General features: G+C 46.7%; 1 protein-coding gene across 1 annotated transcript in view; it reads left to right on the top strand.

Annotated features, from left to right (window-relative positions):
- Window positions 1–18,650, top strand: part of CSMD1 (CUB and Sushi multiple domains 1) — a 4,503,734-nt gene that overhangs the window by 2,465,198 nt on the left and 2,019,886 nt on the right. Inside the window, exon 16 of the mRNA XM_078647516.1 lies at window positions 14,720–14,858. Coding sequence (XP_078503642.1) covers window positions 14,720–14,858 — 139 coding nt within the window. The remainder of the gene's footprint in view (window positions 1–14,719; window positions 14,859–18,650) is intronic.

Below are 18,650 nucleotides of genomic sequence, written 5' to 3'. Positions count from 1 at the left end.
TCATGCTTATCTCTCCCCCCCCCCTTGCAGGTGGAATTTGACCGCGTTAAATCCCCACATGTATGGAAATTCCAACCTGTAACTTAGGGATTGTACAGGTAGCCCTCAAGTCAAATAGTTTACTTAATATAATAGGGATACTATGGGCAGATAGGCGACAGTATTCAGAAATTCCGCCAGCCTGGGGCGTCTCCCACGATTTCACCAGGGTCGTGACTATGGCTTAAGTCAGCGAATGAAAATCACAACTAATATAAAATTATCTGTAATATTTTGCAAGAAATAAAAGATGTGTATTTAAAGTACACATCAGTGCTATGTTGTGTAAATAGAATGGCATAATCGCGGAATAACATTTTATCCTCAGCCACCGACGTATTGGAGTGGCGAGAATTGTTTCAAATAAATCTTTAGCATAAGTACAATGTACCTAATACATTATTTATTTTGTTCGTAGTATAACGAATCATGCATCAGGGCAAACAAGAACTATCCATCAAAATATCACTATATATCACGGCTATATACATTGGAAATCACCTGAAGGTCTACAACAAATGCCACAGTAAGCACCCAAAGAGTTTAGACTCAGGAAGCACAAACACATGAAGATCAGATATGACAAGCTCCAAAAGACTCCATCCATCATAAACGATGAATGACTTGCTAGGGTACACTGATGGGCAGCAAAACAGCATGAAATTGCAAGAAATGCTGTGGAAATCCACAGTTACCTGGCCTAAAGTAAGACAAATGGCATGTTTCAAAAGGTCGACATCCTTTTGAAAAATATAAACAAGACTCAAGTGCAAGAAATACCCTTAACATAGAAATGATAATAAAATGTCATAGCAAGCACCGAAGAGCTATTTCTCTCAGAAATAAAACAGAATGACATATTACGTTCACCATAGGTCACATCCATTGACATTAGAATGTAGAAATGCTTGTTTACCATCCTGAACTGAACTGTGTAAGAAATAGTGCAGTCCTTTTGACCTTGCAGGTAATGCATCCAGGACATTTAATGTGAATGGATCCATGAACTCTTTTCTTCAATGCTGCTCAAATGCAGGATGAACTTAGTACTTGTGTGGTGAATAACTAAGTTGTCAAGCTACATTATTTATAAGTATTGCTAGAGGCAGTCTATAATGTTTGCTGGATCTCATGGCATCCCAACTAAAGGAGACAAAACGGATTGAAAAGAAAGGAACTTTAACTTCACCCCCCCTTTTTTTTTGTATTACAGTTTATATCGCGCGAACTAGACCCGAGGAAATCAGGTATCAGAGCACTTTTCATGAGCACCAGTTTGGTTACACAAGAACACATTCATATTTTTTGTTAGGCACGGGGAGATTAAGTGATTTGTCCAGAATCACAGGATGTTGAACGTCGTTGCCGAGACTCAAACCTGGTTCCCCAGCTTCTAGGTCGACCGCTCTAGCCATAAGGATACATCCTCTCTGCTTTCTTGATAAGTCACTTTATTGCAGCTATGTTTTTGTTTTTGTCTGCACACTGAAAAGGGGGGCTCTTATGCCGGCGTTTGTTTTGGGCATGTTCAGGGGCATCCACTTTCAGCCATTGCTGTCTTAGAGAGTCAGGCACATTTAGGATCAGCCTAGGTGTGATCTTGCCTTGGGCAGATCAGCAAGCGCAAGTAGTTCAGATCTAAAAGCTTACCCGTCTGGTGAACCTAGTCAAACTAAAGGGAAATCCCCTTCAGTATGGAAGGGGCAGATAAATGAGATCACATATCTATCATCCGTAATAAGGAAATGACTGTCACAATCCAAAAGGGTTTACAGGCATGTTCATGTATTTGTTTTAATAATACGGAAATGTGCTGATTTGAGTAACAGGTCAGCGAAGAACAAGGACTATGCAGTGAAAGTCATTTTCAGTCACATATTTGATAAATGCAGAGGTTATACTTTTTCTTTGGCAGGCACCAAAAGAAGCACATCACTTGCGCTATTTACATAATTGTGGACTTTAACTTTTTTGCTCAACACTGCCACTGTTTTTTTATGGAGTTTTATATAGTGCAAACTTGACCCAGTATCGGGTATCAGAACGCTTTTCATAGCTGACGTGCTTTCCTGTCTGGAAGAAACCGACGACACCTTGCCCTCCTCCGAGGCAGTTCCTATCATTCCTGAACACCTCTTCCAGGGGGTCATTTTGTCTTCTGAGTTCCTGATTCAGCTACAGAAGGACGTAAGCCTGACTGATCCGGCTGTCGTGCCAGGAGAACATGAGGGGGTGACCAAAGAGAACGGGTTCCTGTACAAAGAAGGCAGGTACTACCTACCGGTGGTGGCTCGCCAACAACAAGCACTGTACATGTGTCATGACCATATCCTTTCCAATCATCCAGTATACCACAAAAGCCTGGACCTGATACAAAGACACCTCACAAAGATGACTCATTTCCTGCCACTGAAGAAGTTGCCTACAGCAGCCGAGCTGGCTGTGGTATTCCTGCATAATGTGGTTCGCCTCCACAGCATTCCCTCGGTGGTGATAAAAGACCGGGGTTCGCAATTCGTGTCCCGTTTCTGGAGCGAGGTATGCAAGGCTATGGACATGGACGTTCGCCTATCTTCTGCATATCATCCCAGACGGACGGTCAAGCAGAGTTAACTAATCACACCATGGACCAGTACCTCCGCTGCTTGCTGCTGGTGGTGGAAAAGGAATGGGCTGAAGTGCTATGGAAGGTGGAATATGCATATAACAATAACAAACATTCTGCCATCGGCATGTGTCCTTTTTATTGTCTCCAGGGACAACATCGCCGTACTACCGCATGGGATGAGCCCCAGATTAGTCCATTGCCCATGGTTCAGGCATATCATGGCACACTCTTCAACCTCTGGCAACAAGCCCGGTTCGAGTTGGCCAAAGCCAAGGAATCCTATAAACTGTACGCTGACAACCACAGGCAGATGGAACCCGAATACCAGAAAAGGGACAGAATGTGGCTCTCCATTCGAAACCTCAACATGCATGGCCCCAAAAAACTGACTCTATTTTGCCTCCTCACATGAGGATACATCCCGTTTTCCACGTGTCCCTTCTGCGAGCTGTTAACCCTAACTGCACTGTCTCTTCTCCTCCTTCTCCGGTTCGTGTTGATGACCACCTGGAATACGAGGTCAGAGCCATACTGGATTCTCGTCGCACTCAGGGGAAGCTCTATTACCTGGTGGACTGGAAGGGGTACGGTCCGGAGAAACTGTCCTGGGAGCCCCTGTCTCATGTACGCATGCTCCCAAGTTAGTTCGAGGCTTTCATGTCAGTCATTCGCTTAGCCCTCGCCTTGCCACCCCTGTCTGATCACGAGGTTGGTTGGGGGTTCTGTCTTGGCGGAGGGTACTGTTGTGGTTCGCGGCGTTTGGCCACACTATATGACCTCTTCACACATACGGAGGACTGTAAATCCTCACTCCCCAGTGAAGGACAGGTTGCGGTCTAGTTCCGCAACCAGGTACCGCCTCCACTGCACCAGCGCTGCCGGGGGAATCCGCATAAACTGCAGCGGTTCCACCCGGTTCGGTGCTTCGAATACATGCCAGAATCTTTCCTGACCCGCCTGCTACGGATCAAGACCGCCAAGCAGGTAATCCTAGGTCGCGCAGAAGCGTTGCCTCGTTCTCGCTCAGAGACCCGTTTTTCAATCTCTACGGGGGTGCTCTGCATGTTTCCTGCTGGGAGTTCCTTGGCGTTCGGCAGAGCTGGGTTCTTTTGCCTCATGCCTCTCCCGAACCTGCCTCCTTTATCCTCTGATATATTCACTGCGCTGAAGCGCTTACATTGTTTTTGCCCCCACCGCGTTGGAGCGCTTTGCCTTGGTTTGTCCACATCATGCTGAAGCGCTTACGTTGTTTTTGCCCACACCGCGCTGGAGCGCTTTGCCTTGGTTTGTCCCTCATCGCGCTGAAGTGCTTACATTGTTTTTGCCCACACCGCGCTGGAGCGCTTTGCCTTGGTTTGTCCCACACTGCGCTGGAGCGCTTTACATAGGGTTTGCCTGTACCGCGCTGGAGTGCTTTTCTTTGGGGTTTGCATACACCGCGCTGGAGCGCTTAGATTTGTCTTGCTGACTGCGCTGGAGCACCACTTCCTTTTCCTGGCCAAAGATGTTTTCTAGATCCATGGTGCTTCTGCTACCAGGTAGCTACTGTTCTGTATGTGTGTAGAGGTGCACGTAGTATTGGGTGGTATAGTGCCCATCCTAACTGGGTCTCCCTTTGTCTCCCTGCCAGCTGGAGTCACAGTCCTTCCCGAGTCAAGAGATATCCTCTCCTGATCATAAGGGCTTCTTCCCATCATCTTTAGCTTCCTTCCCTGGTCCAATCTCCATCCCAGCTTGGTACATCTTTTCCACTGGGTATGGTGGGTACAGGGGCGATTGCTCTTGCCATCTCTGCGGGATTACTATGCAAGCAGAAAGTAAGCCTTGTGGGGTACCTGACAGCGGAGCTGACACAACTCAATGGGCAGTGTCCTGTCCCCACAAAAAGGGTTGCATTCGCACCTGTATTGAGTCTGGAACCAGGGCTGGGAAGGGAGGACCTCTGTGCACTTCAGAGCCCCTCTTTGAAGTTACCTCTACTTCAAAGGCACAACTGGGAATAAGTACTGAGTCTCTGATACCACCAAATCAGACACTTCTGGAAATGTAAAGAAACTCTTCCAGGAAGAAGTACTGCTGTATTGCCACTTTGCCGAACTGCTGCTCTGGAAGAAGTGATTTTCTGCTATACTGCCTGCTACACTCTGCCTCTCCTGAGGAACAACCTGTTTTGAGACTCAGGGATTTCAAAGTCTCACCTTATGCTCCTGTGCTTGTTCCATTGAAAGTGTATCCAGGGAGGAGGAGCTTGGCGGGCATCCGAGATGGCCGCGTGAGCACAGCGCTCCCCGGACCCCCGCCACTCCCGGCATGATATCCTGAACTTATCCTGACTTTTTACGAGGATTTGTGTAGAGGACACTGGGCTGATTGCCCTGGACTTTTTGGAATTCGATTTGGACCCGGGGTTCCGGAGTTACGTCTGTTCGAACTTTTGGGCTCCACTCTCGAGGTACGCCCGGGACTGGGTGAGGCTCAGTGGCCGTCTTGAAGTTGAACAACAACGGCAGGGGGATTCGACCTGTGGGTCCCCCTCTTAAGTTTCGGTTTCGTTTCTGCCTCAGACTGAGACATCTGGCAGAGGAGCCTGGCCTGGGCTGCAGTCGGGGCACGGAACGGCTGTCGGGCTTTTGGCTAGCTTATTCTCCTATCTGTTGGCCCTTCTACTAGTGGTGCCCTAGCTGCGGCTCTTTGGTCCCGAGGCCCTACTTTCCTATGGCCATTCCATCCAGCCTGGTTAATCGCCTGGTGACGCAGTTCTGATATGGCGGGCAGAGGGGACCGAGAGACTCGGAAGACCAAGACGCCCCTGCGTGGGGACCCGGTCCAGTCTAACGTGATGGACCGCTACACCCATGCCAAAGGGTCCCCCGGAGCCGCCCTGCCCGGAGCCAGTAATGCTGATCTCACTGTGGACGCGTCAACGGAGCCTTCTTTGCAGGACATCATGGGCGCCATTTCTGCTATGAAGGAGACGATAGGCCAACAATATGAAGCTTTGGCCCTCAAAATCGACACTGTGGCCATTGATGTCAACTTGATTCGTGCTGACCTGTCGAAAACCAATGAGAAGGTGAAGTCACTGGATCTTAAGTCATCCAGTCTCACGGAGGACGTTTCGGAGATACAGACGGAGGTCGGCAACCTTCGCAGGGTGAACGACTTCATGACCCGGCGCTTGGAGGACTTTGAGAACAGGGCACGTCGCTGTAATGTACGCATGGTCGGAGTTCCGGAGAATCCAGAACCTCACTCTGTTGATCTCCTTGTTGAGGACTTGATCCAGAACCACCTCTCTCCGTCTGGTCTGACGAAGTTTTTCGCTGTGGAACGTGCCCGCCTGGGCCCTCGAATAGAGTAAATTTTTCAGGGATTTGATGCCTCAGTGCCTCTGCTGTTTGTGTATTCTCCTCATTATCTGTCTTACTCGGGGTGGCGGGTGGGCCGGAGCCTTTCCTCCTCCGGGGTTCTTTTTGTAGAATGGGGGTTCTTGGGCGACAGGCACACTGCATGTTGGGGTGGCTATTTAGCATTTTGCAGGGGTGCAGGGTGGGGGGTGTTTTCTTGATTGTTGGGGGGTGGGTGGTTGGGATGTTCGATGTTTTTGTGTTATGTTTTCAAGGCGAATTAATCTGGCTTCTGCTCCTTTATAAGTCATGCTCATTGCGGGGGGGGTTTCGGGGTTGCTGTGTGGGATGGGGGGTAGCGGGTTGAGGCTTGTTTCGTGGAATGTTAATGGTCTGGGAGATCGCATTAAGCGGAGTGTGGTGTTAAAATGTCTACGCCGTTTATCTCCCGATATTGTTTTCTTGCAGGAAACTCATTTGGTGGGCAATACTTGTCGTGCGATGAATAGATGGGGGTATCGCCTTGCTGCACATTCGGGGTTTACCACGGGTTCCAGGGGGGTGGGTATCCTTGTTCGGGCTTCCCTCCCCCTAGCTATTGATGATGTGATCCTTGATGATCGGGGGCATTATGCTGTCCTCGTGGGTCGCTACGAAGGTCGTACCCTCTCCTTGTTTACTGTTTATGTGCCCCCCGGCCTACAGACTTCTACCTTTGCCGATTTGGGCCGTGTGTTGTTGGACCTTCCTGATAGTACTCTTTTTCTTGCAGGCGATTTTAATTCTGTGATCTCCGGTCTACAAGATCGCTACCCCCCTAGGGATACTCCTTTAGCCCAACAGTGGTTAGGTGGGTTTTTAGATACGTTTGGTTTGGTGGATTGCTGGAGGCTCCTGCATCCTACCCAGCTTCAATACACCTTCCATTCGGGGGCCCACAGGAGTCTATCTAGAATGGATTATTTCCTGATGCCCGCGGCGCATGAGATCAGACACCTCCCCCGGGGCATCTCCGATCATTCTCCGCTCTGGCTTTGTTTTGAGTTAGGGGTGGAGGCGGTGGGCCGAGTGGCTCCAATTAACCCCTGGTATATTGCCTCCCCTGAGACCCGGAACCTTTTAACTAAGTCTTTAGATGCCTACTTTTTGGACAACGAGGGGTCGGTTTCCTCGGCGGTATCCCTGTGGGAGGCCTTTAAAACAGTGATTCGTGGGCAGGCCCTTTCTCTAATTGCTGAATCCAAGAAGGCTAGGAATCGGGAGGTGGTGGCCCTTGAGATAGAGATTGCTGAGAGGGAGGCCGACTTAGAGTCTGAGATCACCTCTGATAAACTCCACGCCCTGGGTCTGAAACAATTTGCTTATAAATCCTTGGTCACAGATGCGGCTAAACTGATGTTCCGGGAACAACAGGGTCGTCTGTATGATGTGGGGGACAAAGCGGGTAAATTGTTGGCATGGTTGGATAAGAAAGAGAGAGCGAATCGTGTGGTGCCTGTGATTCAGTCGTCGAATGGTGTCGGAGTGACAGACCCGGTTGGCATAGTTGAATGTTTTGCTGAGTATTTTCGTGTGGTGTATACCCCTGTGTCTGGACGAGATGTGGCTGACTCTCGCCTTTTGTTGCGCGATATAGCTTTGCCCAGTGTTTCCGATCTGGACCGTGTCTCGTTGGAGTCCCCTTTTACTACGGAGGAAATAGCGACTGCCATTCGCTCGCTCCGTTCGGGCAAGGCGTTGGGCCCGAATGGGTTGCCAATTGAGCTGTACAAGCTACGCCCTGACAAGGTAGCGCCCTATCTTCGTGACATGTTTTTGGAGTCCCGAGAACGGGGTATTCTCCCGTATGACCAGCGTCTTGCCACGATAGTCGTAATTCCCAAGGACGGGAAACCGCGGGACCTTTGTTCGTCTTATAGGCCCCTTTCCCTATTAAATGTTGAGCCTAAGGTCCTGGCCAAGCTCCTGGCAACCCGCCTGCTGACGGTCATTAGCGACTTGGTTCATCCGGATCAGTCCGGATTTATCCCGCATCGCAACACGGCTCTTAATCTACGTCGTCTTCATGGCGCTGTGGCGAGGGCGGGGCTTCTGTCGGAGCCGGCCATTTTGGCCTCGTTAGACGCCTCGATGGCTTTTGACACGGTTGAGTGGCCCTATCTTTGGGCAGCTCTCAAAAAATTTGGTTTTGGACCTGAATTTATTGGCTGGGTGAAATTGTTGTATGTGGAACCCTTAGCGCAAGTGGTGGTGAACGGTAGAGTTTCTGTCCCCTTTAGCCTTGGTAGAGGGACCCGTCAGGGTTGCCCCCTGTCTCCATTGCTTTTTGCGCTGGCCTTGGAACCGTTAGCAGCGTGGCTTCGATGGGAACCCTCCCTCAAAGGGATCCGTTGGTCACCGGACTTTGAAGACCGCGTCTCTCTTTACGCGGACGACATTCTTCTTTATTTGACATCCCCGCGTAAATCTTTGAACGTCTTATTTGATGTTCTTACTTCGTTCGGTGCTAACTCGGGCCTTGTTATTAATTGGGCTAAGTCCTGTGTGTATGTTCTCTCGGGTGTTTTGCCCTCTTTGCCGGCCAGATTCCCTATCCAGGTGGTCCAGTCTGGCTTCAAGTATTTAGGGATTTTTATTACCCGGGATTCCTCCCTCCGGTTTGAGCGTAATCTCCTCCCCCCGCTTCTTAGATTGCGACTGGATGTGGCCCGTTGGCGTAAGCTGCCCCTGTCTCCTCTGGGTAGGGCTGCTCTCTTTAAAATGATGTCTTTGCCGCGGTTCCTCTACGCCCTTCAGAACTCTTTCGACGATGTTCCTGCTACTTATTTCAGAGAAATCGAGAGTCTGCAAAGACAATTGATTTGGGATGGGCGTCCACGTATAGCCCTTGCGAAACTTACTATCCCTTGGTACGACGGGGGCATGGCACTCCCCGACATCAAGAGGTACTACTGGGCAGCCCAGCTATCGGCCATTAACCATGCGATGTACTCGCCGGGTCGCGATCCGGCGTTTGAGATGGATAAGCTCCAGTTGCCGGGAGGGGATTTTAATAGAGCGCTATACTCCAGATCGGCCGGGCGCCATCTTGTGGGCCCGACTAGGGCAGCGGTCAACGTGTGGCGCGCAGCGAATGTGAGTTTGGGATGGGAGAATCGGCTGACGCTGGCGACTCCGCATTATGCTTCTGAACGTTTGGGATGTCTCTGGTCATCTAAGGGCTTTGATCGCTGGGATGTGATTGGGATTTGTAAAGTGGGTGACGTTTGTGTGAATGGTCGCGTGAAATCATTCCAGGCCCTTAAGGCAGAATACGACTTGAGTGATAGAGAGTGTTTCCGGTATCTGCAAGTCCGACATGCCTTGGCCTCGGTTCTGACTCCTGATGTGGCCCTGCCCGAGTCTTCCCCCCTTGAAGATCGTATATTAGATGGACACTTGCCCGATAGCACCATCTCTCTCATCTACAAGAAGCTGATTCATAATCGCGCTGATTTGTTGGTCCGACTCCGAGAGATGTGGGTAGGTGATGGATTGGAACTAGATGACGAGGACTGGCAGTCGGCACTCTCCTCCCCGAAGGAGGTCGCCATTCCCGCCCGTCTTTGTTTGGTACAACTTAAGATCCTCCACCGGGTGTATGTGACGGGTCCGCGTCTGGTCGTGATGGGTTTTTCCCCAGATGGCTTGTGTAAGCGTGGCTGTGGGATGAGCGCTACCTTTATGCATATACTTTGGGAGTGTCCTGTGGTGGCAGCTTATTGGGTGGATGTGCTTGCGTTGATGACTGTGGTGACTGGTGTTGACCTGCGGCCTGAGGCCCGTCGGTGTCTGCTGAATGTGTGGGAACCCTCCGATTACTCTGTGGCCCAGACTAGATGGGCGACCCTGGGTTACATGGTCGCGAAGCGTGACATTGCGCAACTCTGGGGCGCATCCCGACCTCCTGATGTTTCAGTGTGGGAGGACAACATGGACTGGTCCATGTTCCGTGAGAAGACAGTCTACGTGGCTAGGGGCAGGCCGGGGGCGTGGACGAAAATTTGGGGTCAATGGAATGCGTACCGTGGAGACATTTGTACCCCTCCCTTGGTGGCCACCTCCGATGTTACCCTGTCTCCTTAGGCTGACGTTCCCGAAATTTTTCGCTCTGTTCTAGGATTTTCCTGTCCTCCCTGCTCCCCCCCCCCTCACGGCCTTCCCGACTCTCATTGATGTATTTTTGTTCTCCTGTTTCGTGACCTCCCCCTCTGCTATTTGGGCTGACTTGATTATTGCACTCGCCTTATGTTCGTGTTGGTTATTTTCATGTTTTATATAGAAAATTGTTGTATCCTGTTCTATGTCTGTAGCAATTTCGTTCTACGATTTGGCCTGACCTCGGAAATGATTGTTTATTTCATGTGTCGTACTATGCGACTTAGCGGCCAGCCCGTGTGGTTGTGGGCCCGTCTATGTAATTCTATGTGATTGCTCAAAAAAGTTTTTAACCAAAAAAATAAATAAATAAAATAATAATAATTGTAGCAGGGGAAGAGGCCACAGTTGTGCTTCAAGCTACAATGGAGCGCCATAAAGGTCCAGATAATCAGACCCAAAATGGTAAACTGGGTTATGCAGGAATGCAGGTTTCATTCTTAGTAGTTTAGCATTCATAGGAGGGACTTTCAGAGATGAAATGTGGTATATGTGCAACAGCTAGTCAAAATAAAATACAGTTAAAAAATAAAGAATGTTAGGGGTCAAAATTGGGTAAAAAGAAAGGGATTTAAAAATAAAAATGTCACAATAAAGAAGAAAATTGGCCATAGAGATCAAAAGTTATGAAGATAACAAAAACAGCCCTGTTGGGAAGCATAGGTTATAGACAGAGTTTCCTAGGAGGGAATAAAATAAAATGGGGAAAAATGTCAAGGGACTCTATTCAGTTGACCTGGACATAGGTACCTTCTGTAATCAAACTGCGGAGGAACAAGGTCAGTTAGACTTTTGTGGTTGGTACAATTGATCGTTGTTATCCTCTGACTTAGAAAATGCTCTGGGGTGAGAAATCTTTAAGGGTAAAGATTGGAAGCTACAGGTGCCTGGATATTTACAACTTTAGTGTAGAGTAGCCACTCACAAAAATGCACCAGGCTGGAAAAAATGCAAGGTTGAAGCCACCGATTACACTTCTTTTTCTAGGTATAATTGGAAAGTGTATTCACACATTCTGGGACCACTTCTACCTTGATGAATTACCTATAAATGTTCAGAACTGGTTAGTTTAACCACAATTCTGTTTCCCAGTTGCAGCAAGATTCCCACTATTATGCATTCAAATGCTACAGAATGACCAGACCCATCAGGTCTACTGGAATTCTTTTCAGCAGGTACCAGATTTCTTTGTCTTAGTCTCTCCTGGAACCTTCAGTAGTAGGGTGACCATCGTCTCTGGTTCCCCCTCTATCTTTGCCCTGTTAATGTTATTAAAGACCTTAGCCACATAGTTGTTATTCCTCGGTCTATTTTCTGTAACCATTCACTGGAAATGAGTTTTGTCCCCAGTACTGGGAACACACACTTGATAGTACCACAGAAGTGGTCTTTTTTAGGTCTGGCATTAGCCAAGAACTTTTGGTTTTCCCCAGAAATATTTGTTAAAAATACATGCAAATCTATAGAGACATACTGGGGTTTCCAGACAGCCCTCTTCTGTAATTGGTGTGTTGTAGTGCCTTTCTCATTTTGTTTCTGCCCACCACAGCTTGCAACATGGGGAAATGGATCAGCCCACTGGGTCACATCTGTGTGAATGATGGCTTTTTGTCCTAGTACAATGTCACTGTCCACTCTAAATAGTACTATTCAGTAACCAGGATAGTGAAACAACGTATGATTTTTTTTTTTAATTTTAACCAAAACTTCCTTTTCTGTGATGGGTGTGTTTCATTAAAAAGAAGCCTTTTTTTCAGTAAAAACCCTAATATTTCTGGTCTGTGGCTGATTCAAATGCACTATCTTGCTTTAGTCCCACTGTGCCTGCACTAGCGCACTTATGCAGTGCTTAATTTGAGACTGCGGTTTCCGGTGCTCAGCACTGGGACTTAATCATCAACACCAGCACGTTCCATGCGCACCAGTTAAGTACACATTCATTTAAGAGGAGATGAAGTGATTTGCGCAGAAACACGGGATGTTGAGCGACGCCAGGACTCGAACCTCGTTCCCAATCCTGAAGCCGGCAGCTCTTGCCATTACGCCACATCCTCCCCCCAACTTTAATGGTTCGTATTTGGTTCTGTTTTGGGCAGCGCTAACAGGAGAAATGGGCTGGTGCAAGCTGCCTCCTGACGAGAGCCCCAACACATACAAATTAACCACTGCAGTTATGTGTCCATGAGGAATTGTGACTCAAGGAAGTTACATCCGTTTGAAGGGGCGAGCACTGTAGGGACACAGTCGGCGATAAGAGAATACCAAGCAGCTCCAAGCAACAAGCACTGCTTTCAGCATGAAAACGAGTCTGGGTGATCCTCCTAGTAGAGGGTAAATAGAGTGACAGGGGGCTGTTAAAATGGCTGCCATGAGAGAGAGAGAGAGCGAGAGAGAGAGAGAGAGAGAGAGAGAGAGAGACTTCAAGACTTAAGGCAGAAGCCTTTTCTTATTTTCATGCCACTCACTCCTCAGCCAGGCATTTGTTATGTTATTGTTATGATAGTTTCTGAAAGTTGTTAAAATTGCTCAGCTTGTCACCCCTATGATTGTAAAGCAGGTCAAACGTACGTTTTGTGCTCACTTTCTTGGTGTATTCATCTGTCAGGGTTTTTCTCAATAGGACCGTTTTCTTCCATCTGTAAGGACTTCAGAATGCACGTTTTCTGAGACCTGTGTTTCTAATAAAGTTTGATATCGTTGGAAAAGAAAAAAAAAAAAAAAAAAGAAAGTGTATCCAGGTGCTTGCTCCAGTGGAGCCGGCGCATCCTCTGGTATGTGAAGCAGAATGGAAGCATCAACACTGTTGCAGTAACAGAAGCGGCACGTAACACTCAGAACCAGCACCTTACCCACCAAACCGATGCATCAGAAAAGCCACATTGCTGCCACTGCAGTGAGTGACGCTTGATGCATCCCCTTGACTGCAAGGTGAAATGCAGGGTATCAGCTTCAGAATCAAGATCTCTCAGCTTTGGTGCTTCATCTTCAGAACCAACCCATCACCACCATTGCATGGAGAAAATTGATGCATCACCTTGACTGCGGGTTCAACAAGGACACATCGTTTGGCTGCACCATATTCAATGCTTCCACCAGGATCAAGGTATTGTGTGCAGCAGACCTTGTGTGGCTTCTGTATCCAACCTGATCTCCATTGCAGTCGGCCTGAACTCTTGACCTTGCCCTTGTCCAGTTCGACCAGATTACTCACAGAGTCACTCTTTGCTTCTAAGCGCTAGCAACACTTGTATTCACTTTTCATTCTTATCTCGGCTTCGACATTTTGGATTTTTGTCATTTTGGTTGTGTTGTATTTATAAAATTATAATTTATTTTTCTAAACTAGTGTGGAGTATTTGTGTGGTGTTTTCATTGTGTTACTGGTTGAAGTGTTGTACAAATGCTTTGCACCTTGCCTCGCAAGGTAAGCCTGCCTGCCTGCTCTGTGCCACGCTACCAGGTTAATTTATAGTGCTTAGCTGACTTACCCTGACAAGGATTGTGGTTCCTGCATGGACATGACGGATAACTCTGCCACCCAGAAACCCAATTTCTTGCAGGATAAACACAGAGCTAAGATAACTAAGGGCCTCCCTTCTTTCAGAGAGAGGGGTCTGTTCTGGGCATGTTTGTGTGTATTTTGTTTATGTGTGCCTGTGTGCATGTACGTAAGTGTACATATTTATGTGTGTGTCTGGCATTTCATTCCTCAATGACAGCAATGCGTCCTGCAATCTATGCATGGTGCCAAAGGCCACAACAAGTATGTGTTGCTCTCCCTCATACAGTGTTTATCTATGGCACAATTGTGCCTATTTGTGGTATAATAATCCTCATCTTTTACATATTTTGGGATTCACAGTCAAAATGTGGCATACTGACGACCATCATTGACATATTATTAGTTTGACTGACCTAAATTTGGCGATCCCTAATATAATGGTGTCTTCCCTGGCATAATAATGCACATGGGTGACATTATATGGGCATTTAGGCCATTATCACATTCAGCCTTGGCACGATAATGGCCATAGACTAATGGTGGCCATTAGTGACATATCACAGGTATCTTTGGTCTTAGGTTGATCATCCATGGCATGTGACTGACAAGCAAATAAAAAATTCAATTGGTATTCAATCTTCCAATGTATGCTCTGTGTTACATGTACAGGAATGTTGCTTTGTGAGTGGAGAAACATAGCAATATGTTGCCATAAATAATTTAAGATATTTTTTTCTTGGGTATTTGTTACCGACCTATTATATTGGGACCGTTTGAAAGCATTATAAGTGCACATGATTCATATTCTGAAAACTTCGGCCAATTACGTCATCATTTTGATCTAAGTTTGATATGCAATTTAGATGCCCATTATATATTGTAGATAAAACAGCTAAAATCACAGTGTGCTGCATAGTAGGGTTATTATCCTGCAAAATTAAGGTAGCAACTAAAATAACGAAACAAGACACATGTTCATATATATACTACTGTTCCAATAATGAATCATCTAATTTTCTTTTCCAGCTCCCTGTGGTAGTCATTTGACAGCAGCAAGTGGAATTATTTTACCGCCAGGATGGCCAGGATACTACAAGGATTCCCTGAATTGTGAATGGGTTATTGAAGCAAGACCTGCACATTCTGTTAAGATCATCTTTGACAGGTGATTATGAAATCAGTTTTTCAGTGTAAGGGATTGTTTTTCCGCATTCACTTCAATGCAAATGTTATATCACTGCAAGCAACCACACAAGGCCCATGTTACAGAAGTTGTGCTACATTCACAAACCGCCAGCAAACGATGTCTGTGAACCCCCCGGTTCTGCTCATCATTGCAAAAAGAGGAATTCAATCCTACGAAGTTATTTTGAATTTCCAACTGAAGGTTCTCTAAATGTACATAGAATTGAGGTTTCCCTCATGTGGCTGGGGAATTCTGAATGCAAATGTGTATTTATTCTTCACCTAGTACAGTATGTTCAAGTAGGATAGGAGGGTGCAATTGATGCCTTGTTTTCTGAATATCAACATAAATCCTTTATGCAGGCAGTGGTTATACTGAAAACCAGCCACGGATACTTCCCTCCAGCAACACTGAATTTTCCTTTGTTGATGATTAACAGAAATAATTTAATTGCTTAATGTAAAACTAAATATTGCTGTTAATTTGTGTATTTGTGGCCATTTGTAACATACTCGGAAGTGACCACAAGACTCAAAAATTGCACACCATGCTCAATATCTGCCCTTCCCCTCTTAAGTTATAACCGACACTGAGAACTGCCTAGGCCACTCCTAGACATATTTGAGATAAGACAGTTGCAATTTTTAATGGACGTTTGCCACTACCTGAAAGGTGCAAGAAATACATGTGCATAAACTCAATTTAGCTGTACAAATATTTTAATGGGGCGGGAGATCTATTCCGCTCTCCTTGTGGAATTTGCAGACATTTGGCCACTCTGCGTTACTTTCTAACACAGAGTTACAAACTATTGAGCGCCAATCACCACATGGTGGAGTTTTTTGTGCTCAGGGCTCGAAAACGATAATTTGGTGTGTGAGAGTAGGTATTCCCTAGCACCTTTTTCAGTTACTAAGGAGGCAGCTGGTGATATTTCTCTAATGCAGGAGGTCAAGACAATTTGCGGTGAGACAGCTGCCACTCTACTAAAAAATCTACTCAAGCAGGACCACAATCAACTCTAGAAGCTGTGCCCTCTGGCCTGCAACGTGCCTATTTCCACCCTCTCGCTCCACAGAGTGAAACTCCATGAGTTTCGCCCATCCCTAAACATTGTGTAATGACCAGTTAACCAAAAGTTGGACCTGCACCTGTGAAAATCTATGTAACACATTCTAAATCATAAGCATGTTCGAATCATTGTTGTCAAAGGCACCCCTGTAACTTTTAACAACAAATAAGTGTTTGTTAAGTCTGGGCACCAGGAACCTGAACTCCTGTGGTCTTTCTTTTTGTAATGAAGATCTCTATTGTGTCTTCTCCTGGATGGGATAAGAATGTATTTAAGATCTGTTCCACATGCAATTGGGCAATCAATGTTGATATGTGTCTGCAACCATAGATCTATTTTCAGGACCCAAAAGGGTGCATGCTCAAGAGGGCACACTCCATGGATGCACCACTGATGCTTTCGAGTTTGCATTAAGGAAGACGCAAGGCATTTATGGAAATTCTGTAAATAATCTGTCATTTGCTCTCCCACATGGGCTCTAGGCACAGCTCTTGTTTGAGCTGTGGACATGTTTCTGTTTGTTTTTGTGGAGAAGCTGTGAGTATTAATATTCTATTTGTTAAAGGGAAGCAGTCTGTCTGACGTATGCCTGACTAGTGCTGTTTCTCAATATCCTTCCATTCATGGAAACTGCTGAAACAAACGGGGAGTACAAATCAAAGATGTGCAGTGTTTCACATAGATATAATGTTCACAGAAATCGGTGTAAACATAAACAAAACTCTGCTGTAATGGTATGGAGGATTTGCTGGTTTTCCTCTACCTCCACCCCAGCACTCAATGTTTTTAACAGATCAGGTATATCAGATGATGGAGTCATTTGTAAAGGGGGAGAAGGGCGAGGTGCTCTCCTCTTCCTAATAAACCTGATAAGCTAGTCATTCCAGAAGCCAGTTGCTAGATCTGGCCCTCTCTGCTGTGTCATCCCCAAACCTTTCTGTCTTCCTCCTCCTACTTTTTGCTGAATTCAGTTTTGTTGACCATAGGACTCTGTGGACCTTCCACTGCTAACCAGTACTGAAGTGCTTTTTCTCTCCTTTAAACATCTTAGAATGGGCTTATATCCAATTGGCATGTTTAATGTACTTGCAAGTCCCTTGTAAAGTGGCACTACCCGTGCAGAGTGCCTTTAAATTAAATGATACCAGTTGCCCTGCAGCACTGATTGTGCCTCCCACTCAAGTAGCCATTTAAATAAGTTCAGTCCTGTCATTGCAGTGTAAACTGCAACTTTGACCTGGCAAAATAAACCTTCTGCCTGTCCCAAACCTTACTTTTTAATATATGTCACCCCTAACGTAGGCCATGGACAGCCCAGAAGACATGTACTTTTAATTTGTACATGTCCTGGTAATGAAAAACTCCTACATTAATTTTTTACTACTGCAAGGCTTATCTCTTCCATAGGATAGTATTTGAGTTGCCTCATTACATATTATAAGTGTAATTTCCAAATTGGAAGCGATAACCAGTTCATATTTGGTGTCTTTGGATTTGGGGTGAACAGCCCTATCTAGTGGTGAAGTCAATTTTAAATAATGCCACTTTTAGTAAGTTGCCATTTTTATGCCCTTAGCCCTTTTGTGCATATAGTCTGGCCTGGGGAGATGACTTGAGGTGACTGACAGTTATACTCTGTGGCTTCCTCCCAGACAGTCATACAACACAAGGATTAGGTGTACCTGATCTGGCTACCTGCTGGCAGGATGGGAGGGCAGAGCTGAGCACATCCCCACTTACACCTAAATAACCTGTGTTCTGCCTTTATACAAAGGGCCTAACAAGCCTACATTGCCACATAAGCCAGCTTGGAGCCAGGGGAGGCAGGAAATGTCAAAGCCAATGTCCAGGAGCTTTTCCCATCTTCAAGAGTCAGGGCACTAGGGTATAAAAGAAGGACCTGAGACATCACCACTTCTGTAGACTTTGGGACTTTTGGACTGCCGTGTTGCTACAAGGACTTCCACTTTCCTGGACTGCTGCTCTAAAGGAACTGCTGCCCTGCAATACTAACCTGTTGCCTGCTGACCTCCTGCCTAGTGAAGAAGAACTGGACCTGCAGCTTCATCTTGAACCCAGGACCCCAGAGTGGCTCACAGGGCTAGTCAGTTAGCTTCCTGATCTGAGCCTTAGGGACATAAAAGGCTACCCAACAGCGCCTGGACCCATTTTCTGTGAGTTCTTGACCCCCTGATTGGTGCCTCACAGGTCCTGGACCCTTGGAGTAGCACTCGAGGTTTTGAATTCAAGCATTTGGGCTCTTTGTTTCTGCGAACAGCCGTGTTCACACTGGTGCTGCTCTGCCCTGCTTCGAAAAGGAGTGCAAGCTGCTGCAATCCCACCTCTTCAAACAGCAAGCATCGATTGCCCATGGAGGACCACATTGCAAAGCTCTAGCTTGTCTGTCTGGGATGCCAGTCCAGCTCTTTGGGCCACCCAGCAGATTCCTCACCATGGAAGACTCCCCAAGTTCACACTGGATCTTGAAATCTTTCTTCAGCAGTGCTCTGCTGCACAACTAGGTGGCATCATGGGACTCTGAGCTCATTCGACACTGCCCAAATGTAATAGAGCATATATGTGTCCTCTTGCACTCTGTTAGGTTCTTGTCTTTCGCTTTCAGATACTGAGATTAAAAATTGCTTGGTAGCATTGTGTTGAATACTTACTTGGGACCTTTGTAGATGGTGAAAAAAAGC

Source organism: Lissotriton helveticus, chromosome 6 (assembly GCF_964261635.1).
Source record: "Lissotriton helveticus chromosome 6, aLisHel1.1, whole genome shotgun sequence".
NCBI classification, from domain to species: domain Eukaryota; kingdom Metazoa; phylum Chordata; class Amphibia; order Caudata; family Salamandridae; genus Lissotriton; species Lissotriton helveticus.
Note: the sequence above shows the minus strand (reverse complement) of the source record. Positions and strands in the feature narration are given on the sequence as shown.